Source organism: Phocoena sinus, chromosome 7, assembly GCF_008692025.1.
Source record: "Phocoena sinus isolate mPhoSin1 chromosome 7, mPhoSin1.pri, whole genome shotgun sequence".
Lineage (NCBI taxonomy): Eukaryota > Metazoa > Chordata > Mammalia > Artiodactyla > Phocoenidae > Phocoena > Phocoena sinus.
The window spans coordinates 21,503,289-21,521,908 of NC_045769.1; the positions used below are offsets into that span (position 1 = coordinate 21,503,289).

Genomic DNA, 18,620 nt, shown 5'->3' on the forward strand with positions numbered 1-18,620 from the left:
ACCCCCCCAAAGAATGTGACAAATGTGGCTGCAACTTCCTAATGTAAGCTTAGGTAAATCTGTGATCTGTGGAAAAAATCCAGCTAAACAGAATCCTCATAAATTGGTGGTCTATGGGAAGAGTCAAGACATAAGGACCCATATTAAGATCATTATACATATATAAAATAGTCACCACGCTCAACCTTTTCTGAAAACTGTAGCGTTCAAAGCAATTTTGGAGAAACTCAAAGACAAAGTGAGCAAACGTTAATCTGATTTTATTTTTATTTTCTTTGCCTTCATTTCAATTGTTTATATCTCTGTCAAAGCACCAGAGAGCACCAACATTATCTTCAAACGTGTTGGACACAGTTGTTGTTTTTTTCTCAAACTAATAATAGTTATTTTTAAAAAGGAGGGGTTTCCTCTGAAGGTGGAGTACAGCACCATGCATCAGGCAAATGTCCTGGCCTTCTGTGGGACAGCATTGCTTGACCCATCTGGTTTGATTCACAGCAGTTCTTTCAACAGCTTCTTCCTGAGACATGAACCATGAATAGGGCACCAGCTATTCTTATAAGGACTCAAACCTCCAAAATCTGCTTGACCTCTTAGGATTTGATTTTTTTGAAATTGGAAAGAGACCCTCAGGAATATTTTTTTAAAGTTCAGAATCTATTAATCTGGATCCATCTGGTTTACACCCTCAGGGTCCACGAAGACCCAAGCTTTTCAGCACAGCAAAGACTGTGTTTGCTGTGAGAAGAAAGTTCTGAGTGAGTGAGGCTCTGAGTGAGTTTTGACAAACCACACAAAGCTAACTGTCTTCTTGTGCTTAGGGCTGCTGACCCTGCTGGGGGAAAGTCTGACAGATGCAATGCCTCCCTTTGCAGTCTTTCATCTGTACATTAAACTAAACATCACCACCCAGGCCCACCTTCACTACCAGGAAGAAAGCTATGCTACTATGATATAATTGTATTCAACTATTCACTCTTCCTTTCTAAAAAACCTGAAACCACATGGCATTATAGATATTTAATTGCAACATACATGAGTTGCTAATATCTACGTGTGGTTTATGCATAGTATATGTAGCTAGTATCTATGTATAAATTCTCTGTGTAATATTTAGGCTTAAATAAATAAATACATACATACATAAATAAAACTGTACTCGCAGTTTTGGATCTGAATGTATTTAAATAATTACTGTGAGCCAGAGATTCTTACTTGCCTACCAAAATAGCCATTATTTCCTTGTCTCTTAAATTAGCAGAACCCAAACATTTAGAATATAGCTGCCCGGCCAAAAGACTACATTTCCCAGGCTTTCTTGCTTGTGAGGTCATGTGACTATGGTCTGGCCAATGAGATACAACAAGTGTTAAGGGGGCCTTCTGAGAAGCCGCCTTAGCCTAGGAGGGTGTATGTGCTCTTCGTTGCCCTTTCCTCTGTTCTATCCGAAACAGGGATGTGATGACTGGAGATGTAGTCAGCACTGGGTGCTGAGGATAAAGGCAATGAGGGTTGGTGAATAAAAAAAGCCTGGAATTCTGACGACTTCATCAATTTCCCTGATGGCCTGCCTCCAGACTTCTTCTATACAGGAAAGAAACAGACTTCTATCTTGTTTAAACTACTGATATTTGGATTTTAATTATATTTAATATATAAATCAAAATCTAAGTGATACACACATATCTTTACATTCTGCTACACTGTTGCAGCCTGCTTCTTAAATATTTCACTCCATCCTTATCTATTATCTTATTGGTGGACTTGGGTCTCCCGTGAGCCTCCTTATTCTCCCTGTCACATTTAGTCACATCTCCCCTGGGTTCCAGGCACCAGGAACACCTCCAAGCTCCTGAAGTGACACACACCTGACCTCTCTTGTCTCAGAAAAATGGTCATCTTAGGGCAAGGAATGAAGAAGAGTTTATCCACTGGATGGACTATCTGGGCACAAATTGCTTTTCTGTTTTCTGCCCTCCTGGAAACCAACAAGATGGTAGGACAGATCAGTGTGGGCTAAAAATTTCTAGAAGAACTGTGTATGGGGGAAGGCGGGGGAGGAATAATTTAAAGAAGGAATATTCTGAAATTGGAAGATGATATACAGGCTACTGAGACCAGAGAATCAAGTAAGTTGTTGGGAGTTTAGACAGTGGATGTTTCTACCTCCTGGGTGGCATCCTTGTTGGACAGATTGCCTGAGATATTGTCAGATTCAAGCAGCTCCACAATGCTGTAGGGAGAACAGTCTTCCAGACCCAGCTTGCTGCACAGCCAGCCACAGAAGCCTTTCTCCATGTCCCGGGCAGCTTGCCACCATGCTCCCCAGGACCATGAGAGCTGGACCACGGCAGCATAGAGGCCCAGGGAAGAGGCCATGGCCATGATGAGCACTGGATAGAAGAGAATGAGGCAGGGGCAACATGAGATCTTGTGCCAGAAGGTCCTCTCCTCGTTGTACACAAGAAAGATATTGTACCAGGTGATGGTGCCATAGTAGAAAGAGACCACGAAGGAGAGGATGAAAACCACAGGCAGGCAGACCAGTGTCCAGAGGACCACGTGGGGCCCACGGTCTGCTCCCAGCTGGCAGGCCTTTCTGCCTTCAGGTGCCATTTCCCTTGAAGACACGTTAGGCTTGGTGAGTTCCTGCAGCTCCTTCTCTGTCAACGTGACATGGATGTCCACCATCTGCCCCTTTTTCTTCCCTCGGGTGATGGTCCCAGTTAATGTGACATAGTGGCTGTCCACAGGCATGTTCCACATACCTACAGGGCATAAAGAGGGGAAAGTCAAGATCAGAAGAGTAGACATTTCATCAGAGCGTCATCCTCTGAGACTGGAGCTGAGTACAAGGATGTCCATTATTATAGCCCCTGACATGGTACGCCCTGACATGGTATGAAATCAGTGTTTCCACGATGGACTGAATGGGCTTCCCTCAGGGGAGGGATTAGTACTCCCATGGTAAACTCTCACATCAGGGCCCTGAAGCAGGTTAAATTTGTTTCTCATTCTCTCTCTACTTTTCTGGGCCTCTATCATGTCTGTGATATGGAGGGGAGTGAGGAACTCTACCACAGACACCACTTCATAGTGACCTTATTTCTAGTTTACAAGTGCTGTGAAAATACTGTTTCTGAGTATCAGCTACTGTGTGTAAAGGTGGTGCTGTGTGTGTGTTATACTGACGAGCAGCCCACCTCTCTTCTCTCCTCATTCCTAACCCCATGCTTCTCTGAGAGGGTCCTCCTCATATGCTGGTGGACATCCCAGCCTTCATATCCAAATTCTGTACACACGCAGGCACCACACATACACACGCACAACATACACACATTCCCCAACAAAAATACACCAGCATCATCACTAGCATCACCACCAGCATCACCAGCATCACCACCACCAGCATCACCACCAACAGCATCACCACCACCACCACCACCAGCATCACCATCATCACCACCACCAGCATCACCACCACCACCACCAGCATTACCATCAACAGCATCACCACCACCACCACCACCACCAGCATCACCATCATCACCACCACCAGCACCACCATCAACAGCATCACCACCACCACCACCAGCAGCATCACCACCACCACCACCAGCATCACCACCATCACCACCAGCATTACCATCATCACCACCACCAGCATCGCCATCACCACCACCAGCATCACCATCATCACCACCACCAGCACCACCATCAACAGCATCACCACCACCACCACCAGCATCACCACCATCACCACCACCAGCATCACCATCATCACCACCACCAGCGCCAGCATCACCACCACCACCACCACCAGCATCACCATCATCACCACCACCAGCATCACCACCACCAGCGTCACCACCACCAGCGTCACCACCACCACCACCAGCATCACCATCAAGAGCATCACCACCACCACCACCAGCATCACCATCAACAGCATCACTACCACCACCACCACCACCACCACCAGCATCACCACCACCAGCGTCACCACCACCGCCAGTGTCACCACCACCACCAGCATCACCAGCATCACCACCACCAGCATCACCATCAACAGCACCACCACCACCACCACCACCAGCATCACCACCATCACCACCACCAGCATCACCATCATCACCACCACCAGCATCACCATCATCACCACCACCAGCATCACCACCATCAACAGCATCACCACCACCAGCATCACCATCGTCACCACCACTACCATCACCACCACCCTCACCAAACAGCCACTCTTTGGCCATCCCAGCAGTGAGATTGCAGGTAGTGAAACAGCAAAGTCCACAGTCCTTAGTATGTGAAGTGTAGTCTAGAAGTGGAGGATGGGAGGAGGGTATAGGCTTTCGGTTGGCATGTCCCCCAGGCCCTGTGGACTCCTAGCCCCCTGGCTGGTAGACGGACAGAATGGGGCTGCCTCAAGAGCAAACGTCCCTTCCTCCGAGAGGCATCCCCAACCACACAATCTTTCCCTCCACCCGCCTCCCTTATTTGCTCATCTTCCCATCACTGAGGTTTACTGTCTTTGGAACCCGTACCACTACCTGTAATTGTCTCTTATCTGCTGACTTTTTGCTGTCTGTCTTCCCCTGACTGGAAGGTAAACTGCATGAGGGCAGAGGCATTGCTCCTCTTGTTCACCGTGGGCGTATGTCTTAGGGGTGACCATCGACACAGAGATCTACCTCATCCATCTATTGCTGTGTAGTGACACTTAATATGGACACTCCACAGTTTCCTTAACAGAAACAAACATTCTTATACATGATTCCTTACGCACATGGGCATGAGGTAGATACTGAGAATTTCTTGGACATAGGCTATGCATATTTTGAATTTTAAATTTAATAGATATTGACAAATTTCCCTGAAGCAGATTCCTCTTCCACATGAGGTATATGAGAATATATCCATGTCCACACATTGATGTTATCATGTTTTACCCAATTTTTGGCCATCCTACATGTGAAGGATTACTATAATTCGTTGTTATAATTCGCATTTTCCTGATTATTATGAAAGTCAAATATTAGTTTCTTTATCTTACATGTATTAAATAGCATGGTTGTCTTGTATTACTATTTTTTGTGTATAAATTGGTCTCTTCCATTACACAAGGAGTTCCAAAAGGGCAGAGATCTCTTCTGTATCACCTAGAAGAGAACATAATAAACGCTCAACAAATACTATCGATTTGTTGAATGAAGACTGCAACACTGCGAGAAGAAATGTATCAACAAGAAGTACGTCAGTGAGCAGATGCCTGTCTGTCTTCTGGAGGATCCTCATTTGGTTTCCTTCCTGTGGCTTTAAGTAGGTGGCCCCAGAGAGACTTACCATCATCCAGAGGATAGTCTAGGAAATCATCTCCCTCCTCCTCTTTAGGCTGATCTCCACCTTCTAGTTCCCCAGGCTCCTCATCCAGTTTCTCACTCTCTGACCGGTAGATGATAATAGATTCTGGGCGGGACTCTTTCTTCTTCTTTTTCCTGCGACCCAGTGTGGATTCCCCATCAAGGGCCAGGGCAGCTGCCATGGCTTTCCTCAGAGAGCCCTGGTGGGGGCTTGGGAGCTGGCCCTGGCCTTCCACTGGTGCTGGCTCTTCCATCCTAGTCTTCAAATCTAGCTATTCCTTGTAAAGAGTCCAATTTGCTTGAGCAAACTCACGATCCACACATCACAGAGCTTCTTCCAGGATGGGGCTATGCAAAGACGTTCCAACGATGAGTTGCACTTGAAAGATAGGAAAGCAAAATCATCAACAGGGAATGAATAGGGTGAGATGGAGAGGGGTTTAGGAAGTGGTCCTCAACTTGGCAGAAGCCTTTGCCTCCCTTTATTTCTCATAAAAGTTTATTTTGGGAGTGCTATGGAAATACTTTTACAGGAATGAATCATTGTTAATAAAATATTATTTGTGTTGCCATATTTTGTGTTGCATATATTATGCAAAACTCATCAATCTAGCTGGGGGATGCCAAGTATAAGGAAGTTGGGTGAGGAAGCCTTACAGACAGATTAAGGACCATTCTTCCTCTCACCATAGATGGAGATTGCTATGGCTGGCACCAGCACTCCAGGCTTCTGGCTATTGGGTCAGCCATTACAACTATACTCAAATGGTTGAATGCAACTTTGAACAAGCCATCCAACAATGGCACAACTCCACTAACCATGCCTTCTCTGATATTCTATAAAGACACTTGTCTCCTGGCTTCTTGTTGGCCCAACATCCCAGAATGGCTGGGATTTGTACTATCACCTTCTGGGAGACCAGTGGAAAGAATGCACACTTTTCACGCAACACTTTTCTCCTCTTTTGCTCTCCAGGTAAAAAGAGGTGGGAGAGAAGAGAGTCTATACAATATCTTTTAAGGAAGAAACTGATCGGTCTGTGTTTTTGGTACATGGAGCCATTAAGAGGAACGGAATGTTTTGAGTGCTATTGCTAAAGAGGTGCCACTTAGCAAATACCCAGCCAGTGGCATTTAAACAGGTAGCTGCGGGACTTCCCTGGTGGTATAGTGGTTAAGAATCTGCCTGCCAGTGCAGGGGATGTGGGTTTGATTCCTGGTCTGGGAAGATCCCACATGCCACAGAGCAACTAAGCCCGTGTACCACAACTACCGAAGCCTGTGAGCCTAGAGCCCGCGAGCCATAACTACTGAGTCTGCTGCCACAACTACTGAAGCCTGTGCACCTAGAGCCTGTGCTCCACAACATGAGAAGCCACCGCAATGAGAAGCCTACGCACTGCAGCAAAGAGTAGCCCCCACTCGCCGCAACTAGTGAAAGCCCACACATAGCAACGAAGATCCAACACAGCCAAAAAAACAGGTAGCTGCTTGTCTGCTTCTTTTAAAAAAATGTTATTATATTATGGAACGTTTCAAACATGTAAAATGAGAACACTTTTATTAGGGAAAGTGGCAAACATTTATAAAAGCAAAGAGAATAATTTGAATGAATCGTTACTGTACCTCTCACCCAATTTCAACAATAATCAAAATATTAGTAGCCAATTTTGTTTTATCTCCTCATGTTATTTAAAAGCAAATGTCAGATATCATTTCATTTCATCTGTATCTCTTTCAGCATGTACCTCTTACATATAAGAACTTTCTTTTTAAGAAAAGATTATCACCATACCATTATCGCACCTAATTATTTAAATGATTCTTTAATAACATTAAATATCTGGTCAGTTCAAATTTCCCTGTTTAAAACTTTAAATTCTATTTTCTTGAATTAGGATTCAAATAAGATCTATGCAATGGACACAGATCGCAAACCTCTGTCTATAGCAGCGCTGTCCAATAGAACTTTCTGCCATTGCACCTGAAAAGAGTCTAGTGCAACTGAGGAAATGATTTTTATTTTTGTTATTATTATTTTTTTGGACACGCTGAGCAGCTTGTGGGATCTCAGTTCCCCGACCAGGGATTGAACCTGGGCCCTCGGCAGTGAAAGTGTGGAGTCCTAACCGCTGGACCTCCAGGGAATTCCCCAGGAAATGCATCTTGAATTTTATTGAATTCTAACGAATTTAAATTTAAATAGCCACATGTGGCTATTGGCTACTATATTGGACGGAACAGGTCCATATATTCCCCAACCAATTTTTTTTTCCTTTTCCTTTTTATTTATTTGTTAAAGAAAGGTCATTTACCTTGCTGATTCTCATAGCCTAGATCTTGAGGATTGCAACCCCCATAGTATGTTCCTCTGAACCACATATTTCCTATAAATTGGTAGCTAAATAAAGAGGCTTACTCAGATTTGGGTTAGAATTTTTTTGGTTGGTTGGTTGTTTTGGCAAGATGTTATAGATGGTGTTTTGTATTTCCATCAGAAGGTAGCTAATATCTGCTTGACTCCGTGAAATTAGTAGCCATTGACGACTATCAGCCAGACCCATTCGTTCATTAGGTGTTACAAAAATGATGACATTCTATTTCTCTCATTTCTTCTTTATTTATTAGCCAGAATACTCTCATGGGCCTTTTTAAAAAAAAAAATTTATGTATTTATGGCTGTGTTGGGTCTTCGTTGACACCCACGGTCTTTCTCTAGTTGCAGAGAGCGGGGGCTACTCTTCACTGCAGTGCGTGGGCTTCTCATTGCAGTGGTTTCTCTTGTTGCGGAGCACGGGCTCTAGGCGCGCACGTTCAGTATTTGTGGCACACGGGATTAGTTGCTTCGCGGCATGTGGGATCTTCCCGGACCAGGGATCGAACCCATGTCCCCTGCACTGGCAAGCAGATTCACCACTGCGCTACCAGGGAAGTCCCTCATGTGCTTTTAACAAACCCAGTTTTAAACTTAGTGGAGGAGGCAAGTGGCGCCATTGTTATATAATATTATTGTCAATTATACTGTTAAATACCTTTCTTTAATGAGAACAGTGGCAGCTTCTATTGATACGAAAAGTTTCTGAATTATTTACCAAACAAATGTCCTAATTTCCAAATAACTGTATTTATAATTGAGAATTGTAGTAGACTGTAAGTAGACTCCACTCACAGTTCTGTTGCCCCAGGCACCCGGAGACTGTTTACTCTCAGTAACTCCAGGGTGCCAGCTTTTTGTTACTTTTGTTCCCAATTCTCAAATCTTCATTTTGTTTCAGTGCTCTCTGAGTACTTCCTTTCTTTCAAGGCCACATGCACACTCTTTCGTGTCTCTTTATCCCAAACAATAAAACTTCTCCTCTTATTTGTATTAAATGGCCCCAACGTTTAGTGGACTGGCCCAGTCAGGGCAGGATGGGGAATGGGGAGGATTATGAAACAGACAAAAATCTAACTAGGCGCTAAATGCCACTCAATTTGAAGCAAATTCCATGTCTTAATATGATGCATCTTCTGTATTACCAGGTACCAAGACTGACTCTATCACATTTCTTTAAATGCCAAAACTCCCCAAAGTCTGAGCAACCTTCTCAGCAGGTAGCTCTCTTCCATTGTCCAAGTATCACCTAAATACTTCTCCTTTGTCCTTTAATTGTTAATTTTCTTTCCTGTTTCCCCACTGGATGGAAGGTGGGTACTGGGTCTTATCACCTTTGTATCTTGGGCACATAGCCCAGTGACTGAAACAAATGAGGTGCTCAGCGACAGAATTGAAAACGCCCACAGGTGGAATTAAGGTTTCACTAAATCTTCACAGCCTGACTTTGCCTGTTTGAACAAAATAAGTACCATTACCTTCACATTCTTATGCATGGAGCTTGTTGGACTATGAAATTCGTTTGGTGACGTCTCTAAGAGCACATGATGTTCTAAAAATGGGAAGATCCAGAGTACAGGAGCTTTCTGTGATAAAGTAGGTTCTAATGTCCTCACTTGACATTATTAAGCTCTGCCATGTTAAATAAAGAAGTGAGAGAACTGGATTTAAGCCTAACTTGCACAATTCCTAACAGAAGAAGCACTATTTTGCAATGAGGACATCTGGACTTAATAATAGTAATAACTAAAACTTACTGGATGTTGACTGTGTGCCAGGGGCTGTTCTAAGTGCTTTTCAATAATCATTATTGTGTAATCCTCACAGCAAACCAAGGAAGGAGGTACTATTATTATCCCCATGCAGAGGAGTAATTTGCTCAAGGTTACATAGTAATTGGTGCTGTGACTCACACTCAGCTTTGCTAATTTCAGAGCCCATGTTTTATTTACCATGCTTTGCTGCCTGCCAACATTTACCCCAGATTTTATACTTAAACCTCTAGGGCTGTCTTTGATGAATCCATCTCCTATATTAAGGATATCTTCCTATGTCCCTATTACTAATCAGTCTCTAAGTCCTGCCACTCATTCCTATGGAATCTCTTTGGTAATGTGTTCATTTCAATTTCTACTACCACCAGATGCTAGAATACAGCTCCTGCACTACTTCCTCCACGTAAGTTCCTCTGCCTTCCATTTCAGAATTCTTCCTCTACCATTTTAAATGGTGATTATGACACAAGATATTTTTATTTTGTCCAGTAATCATCACTATCTTGCCATTTCTGACTAAAATATATCTCAAGGGTCTGCCTGGTGTTTGAGGCTCTCCATATTCATGCTCCATCCTAGGGTTCCATAGCAGTTTTTCCCATTCCCCATAACATGACTAGTTGACACATTTACTTATGTCGGTTCCTTCACCTTTTTCACTCTTCTCCACCTCTTTCAATCCTGGCTCAAGAGACTCACTCACTCATGTTCCCTCCTGTGACCACCCCAGCCTACATGTCTCTCCCCGACCCCAATCCTGTTGTTGTAGGAGGGAGGTGAGAATGACATGAGTGTTCGAGTGTCCAATGCCTAGTATGAGTTGATGCTTCATAGATGTTAGTTTCCAATCCCTTTCTTCTGCCTTTTCCTACTCTGTATTCCAGTAGTATTTGTCGTTTGTACCATACTCTCTTAGTGCTTAATTATGCAGCATTTTATATCATCTTGAACTGATTATGAATGGCTTCATGATTTTTCATTCATCTCCCCACCGAAGATTATAAAATTTTAGAAGTCAGGAACTGTCTTACACTTCTTTACCTCTAATGGGAAGACCCCAGGGCTGGACATGTAGCAGATACTCAGTATGTACTTGTTGACCCGGTAAGGCAAAGGGGAAGGGAAAATGCCTATTTGTAAATATGATGTGAACAAGGGTTAAGAGAGGAAGGCTTAATTATTTTCCTCATTTCTGTACACTTTACTATGCTGTTAGCATTTGAGCTGAGAAGCAGGTTTTGAACATTTCTCCTTTCTTTTACATATCATAAGAGAGAGGGTAGGAAGAAAATTTCTCTAGTTTCCAAGGTTTTAGTCAATAGAATTAAGAGAAGACACAGGACTCTGCTCTTTTTCCTGGAAGGTAGGCTTCACCCATCCTCCACCTCCACCCCCAGTCCAAAGATTATTAACGAATGTGATACTGCAGACTGTTAACCTCAATCCACCATTAGCTCTGACTCCTCAGTCATTCTCGGGGGGAGAATAGGTTTTAAAGTATATACTCAGACTCTGGAACTTACGCATAAAATAACTGGTTTTAGCCACCCTTGAAGAAAATTCTCCAGATAATTCTTAAATGCATCCACCACTTTTCCCCATCTTCATTGCTACCACTCTGGTCTAAGAGGCCATCATCTCTTACTAAGGTTCTAAAAATGCTCCACATCTTCTGGCTTTTACTCTTGCTGTCTTCAAATCAATTCTCCACTTAGCAGTTCGAAAGATCTTTTGAAAACATACATAAAATCAGGCCGTTTTCTGCTTAAAATCCTCCAGTGACTTCCCATTGATATAAAATGAAATCCAAACTTTTCATGTGGCCTAAGGACTTGTGTGATCTGGCCTTTCCCTGTCCTGCCATCCTAGGCTGTACCATCTCCCTCATGTATAATTCCAATGCTTCAATCACACTAGCTGCCTATGTACTCCTCTAGAGTTTTATTAAAAGAAAACCAACAGCTCTTAAGCAGTCAGTGAACACCCCAAATCTCCACAACACCACAAAATGAACTTACCTACCCAGGTGTAATGCCTTGGTAGAGCCGAGTCATCAGCAGGAAGTCTGGTCATTACTCCCATCCTGTCACTTGGTCACTAACTCCCACTCCCACCTCCACAGTGGTGGCTCACTGCTGCTTCATGGACCTCTGATCATCAGGCATGATTTCCCTGGAGCCTGTTCATGATTCTCTGTTCCTAGGTGGTCACTGAAGCACACCTGATCCGGGGCCTTCTCCAAACCCACCCAGATACTCAGCAGAACTTGTGGGCTTGGTAGGTGGAGAAGCCAGGGAGTTTTGAAGCCTCTGCTCTTAGATTAATTGCAGGGAAGCAAGTAACATATATGGATGAAGTGTGGCTGGAAAAAGCTGATAAATGGCAATGACACCAAGCCTTAGCAACTGGACACAGGGAATGGTGGGGGCTGTGGTAAACATAAAGCTCACTCAGGTCTCATCTGAAATAGCAAGTTACTGTTCTCCTCTCTTCTTCCCACCAAGCCCACTGTTCAGCCAACTGCTTTCATAGAGAAATTCAGGTCCATTTGGTATGGGTTGCCTGAAATTTCATGAGAAAGTTCCTGATTTTAATTACTGCAATTAGTCCAAATTTAAATAAATTACCATGTGGACAAACAACCAAAACAAATCACAGATAGGCTGCCATTCTGCTGTCTCTGGCTTATAATGCTTCCAAATTAGGGTGCCCTGCTCCACTGGTTTAACTAAGTACAATCAGGAATTGACTTTTTGCACCTTCACTGCTATTAACACATCTTCCTCTTCCAAGGCACATGAACTGGGGCTAAGTGGGTAAAGTATCATCATTTTCAAGTTCATTTACGACTACTACAGTGAGCTGTGCCTTGCTCCAGCCCTGCTGTTCTTCCAGTTCTTTTCTGACTTGTGTATCTGTCACTCAGAGGGCTACATATCACCTGTCTGGGGTGGCCAAACTCCCCCGTTAGCATCTTGGTTTGCCACCATTAGAGGTGCTAGGCCAACCAGGAAATAAAATATTTGCCATTTTACCACTGAAAATTACTATTAGCCACTCCCAGAGAGACCGTCTCACCAATGTAAAGATGAAAGGAAATTTGGTTCAGACCAGTATCAAGTGATTGGCACGATGATGGAACAGCAGCTTAGAAGTCGCAGCTTCCAGCCCGTTGCTCTGGTTGACTGTGAGCACAGTCAGGCTGCAGCCTTTTCCTCTGATCCTTAGAGCTGATCTTTATTGTCTGATCTTTTGTTTATTTATTGTCCTACCTCTCACGGCACACATACTCCTTCCACCCCTAACTACCAACATGTGTACATCCTAGAACATAAACTCTACCAAGGCAGGGACACCTAACCGTCTTGTCCACTGTACCGTAACCCCCACGTCTAGAATAGACACGTGCTCAATAAATATTGGCTGAATATTGTGAACTGGTTAAGAATCTTACTTATATAAGTTGGCTCAGGACTGCTTTTACATCAAGGCAGGCGGGGCTAGATATGCCTCACTGATATTCCTTCAGCACCGAGATTCTGTCTCAGTGTTGAGAATCCCACAGGCCCCTGTCAGTCTGAGCCAGCAGCTGCTTCCTGAAGGGGAGAAAATGAAGTTACCAGGCAGATGGGGTGGGGGAGGGGTGGAAGATGGGTGAAAAGCAAGAGCATCTCAGAAGATGAACGGAGGGAGTGCTAAGGGGTATGACAGAGTGGGAATGTGGCGAGATCATAGCCATGGAGATGCCTTTTTCCCCAGGACAAAGGGGGCAGGGATGCAGAGTGCCAGGTAGCATTTGATTTGGCCAAAGGGACAGTCATTGCAGCAGGGCACGGATGCCCTGAGAAGAGAGGGCTCAACCAAGAGTCAGAGCTAAAATCTGGAAACAAAGAGCCTTCAAGAGGCAGAACTACTGCTGTGCCTCCAGGCCTTTTGGGGTTAGCAGACATTCAAACCCTGACTGAGGTCAGAGGCAGGGGCAGAGAGGACACGCCTTTTTCTTTTTAACAAAAGATCTCTTGAAGAGACTCCACATCTCCCTTAATCACAGGCTCTCTTTGGACTGTGAAAATGAGCTTTCTGACTGCTCATAGCTTCCCTGAGGCTGAGGAATGGCTCCTTGCCATCCTCAGCAAGCAAAACTGGCTTGAAGCCAGTCCAGTCACCTTTTCACTGGAGGACTGCAGAATCCCTCTCTGAGGCCACTCAGCCACCACACAGAGGCCCATGTTGACCCACCCTGGCAGAGTTCCATAAATCCCCAAGTCCAGACCAGGTCACAAATCACATTTAATTAGATCTTCAATAAAAGTACCTTTGAAAGAAATTTAAATTGTTCCTTCCTCCCAAGAAAGAAAGCCTGGAATTTTTCGGAATAAGAAACCTCTTAGATCTGAGTTAGTAGAAGTGATTCCTTGATAAACTATCCTGCAAATGAGAAGTGGAAGAGATAGCTTCCCTTCTTTAAGCAGTGTTGATTGGAATCTGTCAGCAACAAAGATAGAGGGGGAGGTGTTTCTCAAAGGAGGTCAGAGGAGGGCAGGGGGATGGCGGAACAGGGAGGAAGTGATGTTTGATTCCACTCTCAACCAGATCCATTTCCAATTCACTCTAACTCAGTGGTGGACCCAACAAAAGAATGATGGCATTTGTTTGTTTTTACATTATTTTAATACCTTGCTGGGGAAAATACAGTACTCTTGTTAGGGGAACCACTGACTGAAACCACCTACCCTGGCCAGGCCCAAGAGTAACCACTTGCATGAGTTACCTTAAACAGGAGGTCCTGGTAAGGAACGCGGAACTAACAAGCTGCCACCAACTGGAAGAATTCAGGAAAGGTCAAAACGAGAGAGGAGACATCAGTCCATATGTCCTACCAACCTCCCAGATTCCTTCTCGCTGGAATCCATCTTGGCTGAGTGATGTGGAAGCCACCAGGAAGGACCCTGAGTCAGAATGATTGGCCAGGGACAACCTGGAAACTAACCCCATCACCGTAAAACCCTGAGACTGTGAGCCACGTGGCAGAGCTGTCCTCCTGGATTCCCTTACCCTACTGGTCTCTGCCCGGGCACCCCTTCCCGATAAAATCTCTTGCTTTGTCAGCACATGTGTCTCCTCCAACAATTCTTTTCCGAGTGTTAGACAAGAGCCCACTCTTAGGCCCTGGAAAGGGTCCCCCTTCCTGCAACACTCTGAAAACAGACTTAGAAACATGATCCTGCCTGGATTGTTAAGACCACAGCACCTGACATATTCCCTAGATTTGTCAAGTTCTCAGGCAAAGTCTCCCCAGGCTAGTCCAGGTGTAATCCCACTCTGGTGGGTTGACAGCAGGAAGCAAGATGGAGAATTTGAATAATAAATCACTGTTAATGGGCACCAAAACACGGATGAGAAATTTCCCCCATCCTCAGGAGGCACGCTCCTCTGCATAAGGAATGAACTAGAGGGTAGGATCTCAAACACACACCTACAGATGCATTCTTGCAGGAAGCATACACCCTTCGAGGAAAGATCTTTTGGACTCATCAATTTATGCAGCCCAGCAGAAATGTATCAAATCTCAAATCTGGTAAAGTTTCCTTCTTCCCTTCATTCCTCAGTGAGGAGAGGGAGATGAGGTGGAGGTGGGCTTGAGTTTTTTCTAAAAATCATTTATTATCTTGGTTCTCTGGATAACTACAATTGTATTTCCCCCCTCCCCCTCTCATTCCCATCCCTTCCGGAGGATGAAGCCGTATTTCTCCGCCCTCAGCTAAGGTTGCCCCTTTCCTTCCCAGCCAGCTGCACACAGCAGCTGGAGCCAGAGCATCGCTGGACTTCCAATGCGGGCGGGCGCAGCAAGGAAGGAGGCAATACGGGAGGCTCCCGAGCTGCAGCCTCTCTTTACCCAGATGCACTGGAGATTTAATTTTAATTAACCGTGAGAGCTATAGCACTGAGGATTGAATTTTTCAAAATAGAGCACAATCCCTCTTTTTGTCTTCCTCCCTTTCCCAAAAGCATCGAAATAACACACACACACAGACACACACACACACACACACACACACACAGACACACACACACAAGGAACAAAGAATCTCACCTACACGTGCCGGGGAGATAGGCAGGCGGACAGTTTGAACCGTATGGACGCCGCCTTGGGGGAGCGGTTCTTTGCTGGGAGAATAGAGAGCCCCTGAGGCGGCCGCGCGGGGTGGGGCGGGGCTATGGAGAGGGGCGGGGCGACGCGAGGCAGCGCGAGTGGACTGGACGGGGCGGGACTGGACGGGGCGGGGCGGGGCGGGGCGGGGCGGGGCCCGGGCGGTCACTTGGGCATGAGCCCTAGGTCCGGCATATTTATAAGGCGGCGTGGGCCCATTGACTTAACCTGGCCTACGCTTCATCACTCAAATGTCCCGTGGCCGTGAGTTTGCCTGGCAGCAGGCTTGATGCAGCACCAAGTGGCCATCGTCACCGGCGGGGGTACGGGCATCGGAAAGGCCATCGCGACCGAGCTCCTGCATCTAGGTGCGTGAGCAGGCCCCTGGGCTAGGTTACTCAGAGCGAGAGAGCCTTAGAAGCTGGCGGAACCTGGGGTCGGGAGCCAGGGGGCCAGAGGCGGGCTTAGGAGAGCGTGAAGTTGCAAAGCAAAGGAAGTGTAGCTGTGGGTGAAATTTAAACCGCGAGGGAGAGTGGAGAGAGGAGAGTTCTAAGAAAAGTTGTGGAGAAGCGGTGGATGATGAACCACTATTTGTAAACTAAAGGGAAAATTTAGAGCCAAAGATACTGTGTCCGAGGTGGGGATTACGGAGACGTGTGGAATCATGCTATGGAGCTAATTATGGATGTGAATTTTTTTTTTTTTGGATGTGAATTTAAAATTAATTCTTTCTAGGGAATTCCCTGGCGATCTAGTGGTTAGGACTCAGGGCTTTCCTGCCGGTGGGCCTGGGCTGGATCCCTGGGCGGGGAACTAAGATCCCACAAGCCGTGCTGCTGGGCCAAATAAATAAATAGATTCTATTTATTGCCTAATGAATGATTAGGAAACATGGGAAGACTTCATTTAACTGGAAAAGGTAAAAGTCTCCCATCATATAATCTTCTCGAATCTCTTGTAATATTTACCTTAACTTGGGTGAAGGGAGGACTTTATAAGCAATAAACAAGGAAAGAAACCACAAAAGGGAAAATAGATAAATATGAGGGTGTATATCCTCATTGAATTAAAAAATATATGTGAATAAAGTTTGAAGGAACATGAAGAAAAACATTTACATGTACAACAAATTTATTATATAAAGAGATCTCATAAATAAATAAGGAAAAGATCTAACAACTGATAGAAAGATAGGCTTCTGATATGGGCCAAGCATTTTAAATCAAGAACTAAAAAAAAAGCAGTAAGTATATGAAAAAATAGTCAACTTTTTTGGCAATGAAATGCAAAATATAGCAATAAAAAGGTGCCATTGGTTTTTTAACAGAATTTTAAAACATTGGAGAAAATGAAAGTGTTGATGAGGAAGTGAGAAGGCAGGCAAGAATGTAAATTATTACAAGCTTTCTAGAGGTCAGTTTGGGGAAAAAAATCCGAAAGTATTAACAGTATTTGTGCTGTATGACCTAGTAATTCCTCTCTCAGGAATTTACTCTTCGGAAATAATCAGGGACAAGCACGGATTTGTGTACAAGAATGTAGTGTTGAATAGTGAAACATGATAAGGGAAAAGACTAAATCAGTAACAATGAAATATGCTGCTATTTAAACATCTTGCTATTGAAGATTTTGTTGTCAAGTGCATACCATATAATTGAAAAAAATCAGGATTCTAAACAAAATATAGCATTCCAATTTAATTGTTAATGAAAAATATATATGCAGAAGAAGACTGAAAAGAAGTTTGTAATATTGTTATCAGCAACTACTTTTTCTGGAAATGATTTGAATGATGAGTGGTTAAACTGTACTCATTTTTCAAATTTTTTTAATGAACATGTAAGTTGTCTTTGCTTACCATTGTGTTTCTCATGCCCGGCACATCATATGAACTTAAAAAGAGTATGTTGAAAAAAAGGAAAAAATACATCTTAACAAGAAAGAAAAAGAAAATTAGCATTTCTTAATCTGACCCTGGTGTAGCTTCATCACCATTACTACCCACTTTACTTCCAACACCAAAACTCTAACCCTGTTCAGGAAAATCCATTAGAAAAGTAGAATTGGTTATCATTTTCTGTGAAGGTCAGATACCAGGCTTCACGGCAGATTGGTCAGATCCTGGTTCAACTTTCCAATGTACTTAAAAAAAAAGTAATGTATTGGAAATGCATTTCCTTCAGTGAAAGAGTATACAAATAATTTTTACTCTGACTTGCTCAGCTTTATTTTTTTATTCCAGAATTAATGGCTGTTTCCTGAAAATTGTTATAGAAACCTAAATTGGGCAAATAAAATGTTAGCCAATTCAGTTTCCAGTGAGAAGGCTCCTATTTTTTGGTGTGAATTACAAGTTGGATTTTGAGGCATGCTTTTTAAAAATAAATTTATCTATTTATTTTTGGCTGCGTTGGGTCTTCGTTAATGCGCGCAGGCTTTCTCTAGTGGTGGCGAGCGGGGGCTACTCTTTGCGTGCTGCAGTGCGTGGTCTTCTCACTGCGGTGGCTTCTCTTGTTGCGGAGCATGGGCTCTAGGCATGTGGGCTTAAGTAGTTGTGGCTCGCGGGCTCTAGAGAGCAGGCTCCGTAGCTGTGATGCACAGGCTTAGTTGCTCTGCGGCATGTGGGATCTTCCCAGACCAGGTCTCGAACCCGTGTCCCCTGCCTTGGCAGGCGGATTCTTAACCACTGCGCCACCAGGGAAGTGCGAGTCATGCTTTTTTTTTTTTTTTTTTTTTTTTTTTTTTGCTGTACGTGGGCCTCTCACTGTTGCGGCCTCTCCCGTTGCGGAGCACAGGCTCCGGACGCGCAGACTCAGCGGCCGTGGCTCATGGGCCCAGCCGCTCCGCGGCATGTTGGATCTTTCAGGACCAGGGCACGAACCTGTGTCCCCTGCATCGGCAGGCGGACTCTCAACCACTGCGCCACCACGGAAACCCCCGAGGCATGC

The 18,620-nt window shown here is 44.4% G+C and overlaps 2 protein-coding genes across 3 annotated transcripts in view; one reads left to right on the forward strand and one right to left on the reverse strand.

Moving 5' to 3' along the window:
- Positions 1–244: 244 nt before the first annotated feature.
- TMEM169 (transmembrane protein 169) lies at positions 245–15,725 on the reverse strand. Of its 2 annotated transcripts, none has more exons than XM_032637544.1 (3): positions 15,620–15,725; positions 5,356–5,751; positions 245–2,768 (listed from the first exon to the last, which is right to left on the reverse strand). In XM_032637544.1, exons 2-3 carry the CDS (start codon positions 5,624–5,626, stop codon positions 2,146–2,148), a joined length of 894 nt encoding a protein of 297 aa, XP_032493435.1. In that variant the 5' UTR covers positions 5,627–5,751; positions 15,620–15,725; the 3' UTR covers positions 245–2,145. The 2 variants fall into 2 exon arrangements, with proteins under 2 accessions (XP_032493435.1, XP_032493434.1); XM_032637543.1 differs by having other exon boundaries at positions 15,616–15,709.
- A 139-nt stretch (positions 15,726–15,864) lies between these two features.
- MREG (melanoregulin) overlaps positions 15,865–18,620 on the forward strand; it is a 122,139-nt gene continuing 119,383 nt past the window's right edge. The window contains exon 1 of the mRNA XM_032637802.1: positions 15,865–16,040. The gene's annotated coding sequence lies outside the window, so the exon portion shown is untranslated. The remainder of the gene's footprint in view (positions 16,041–18,620) is intronic.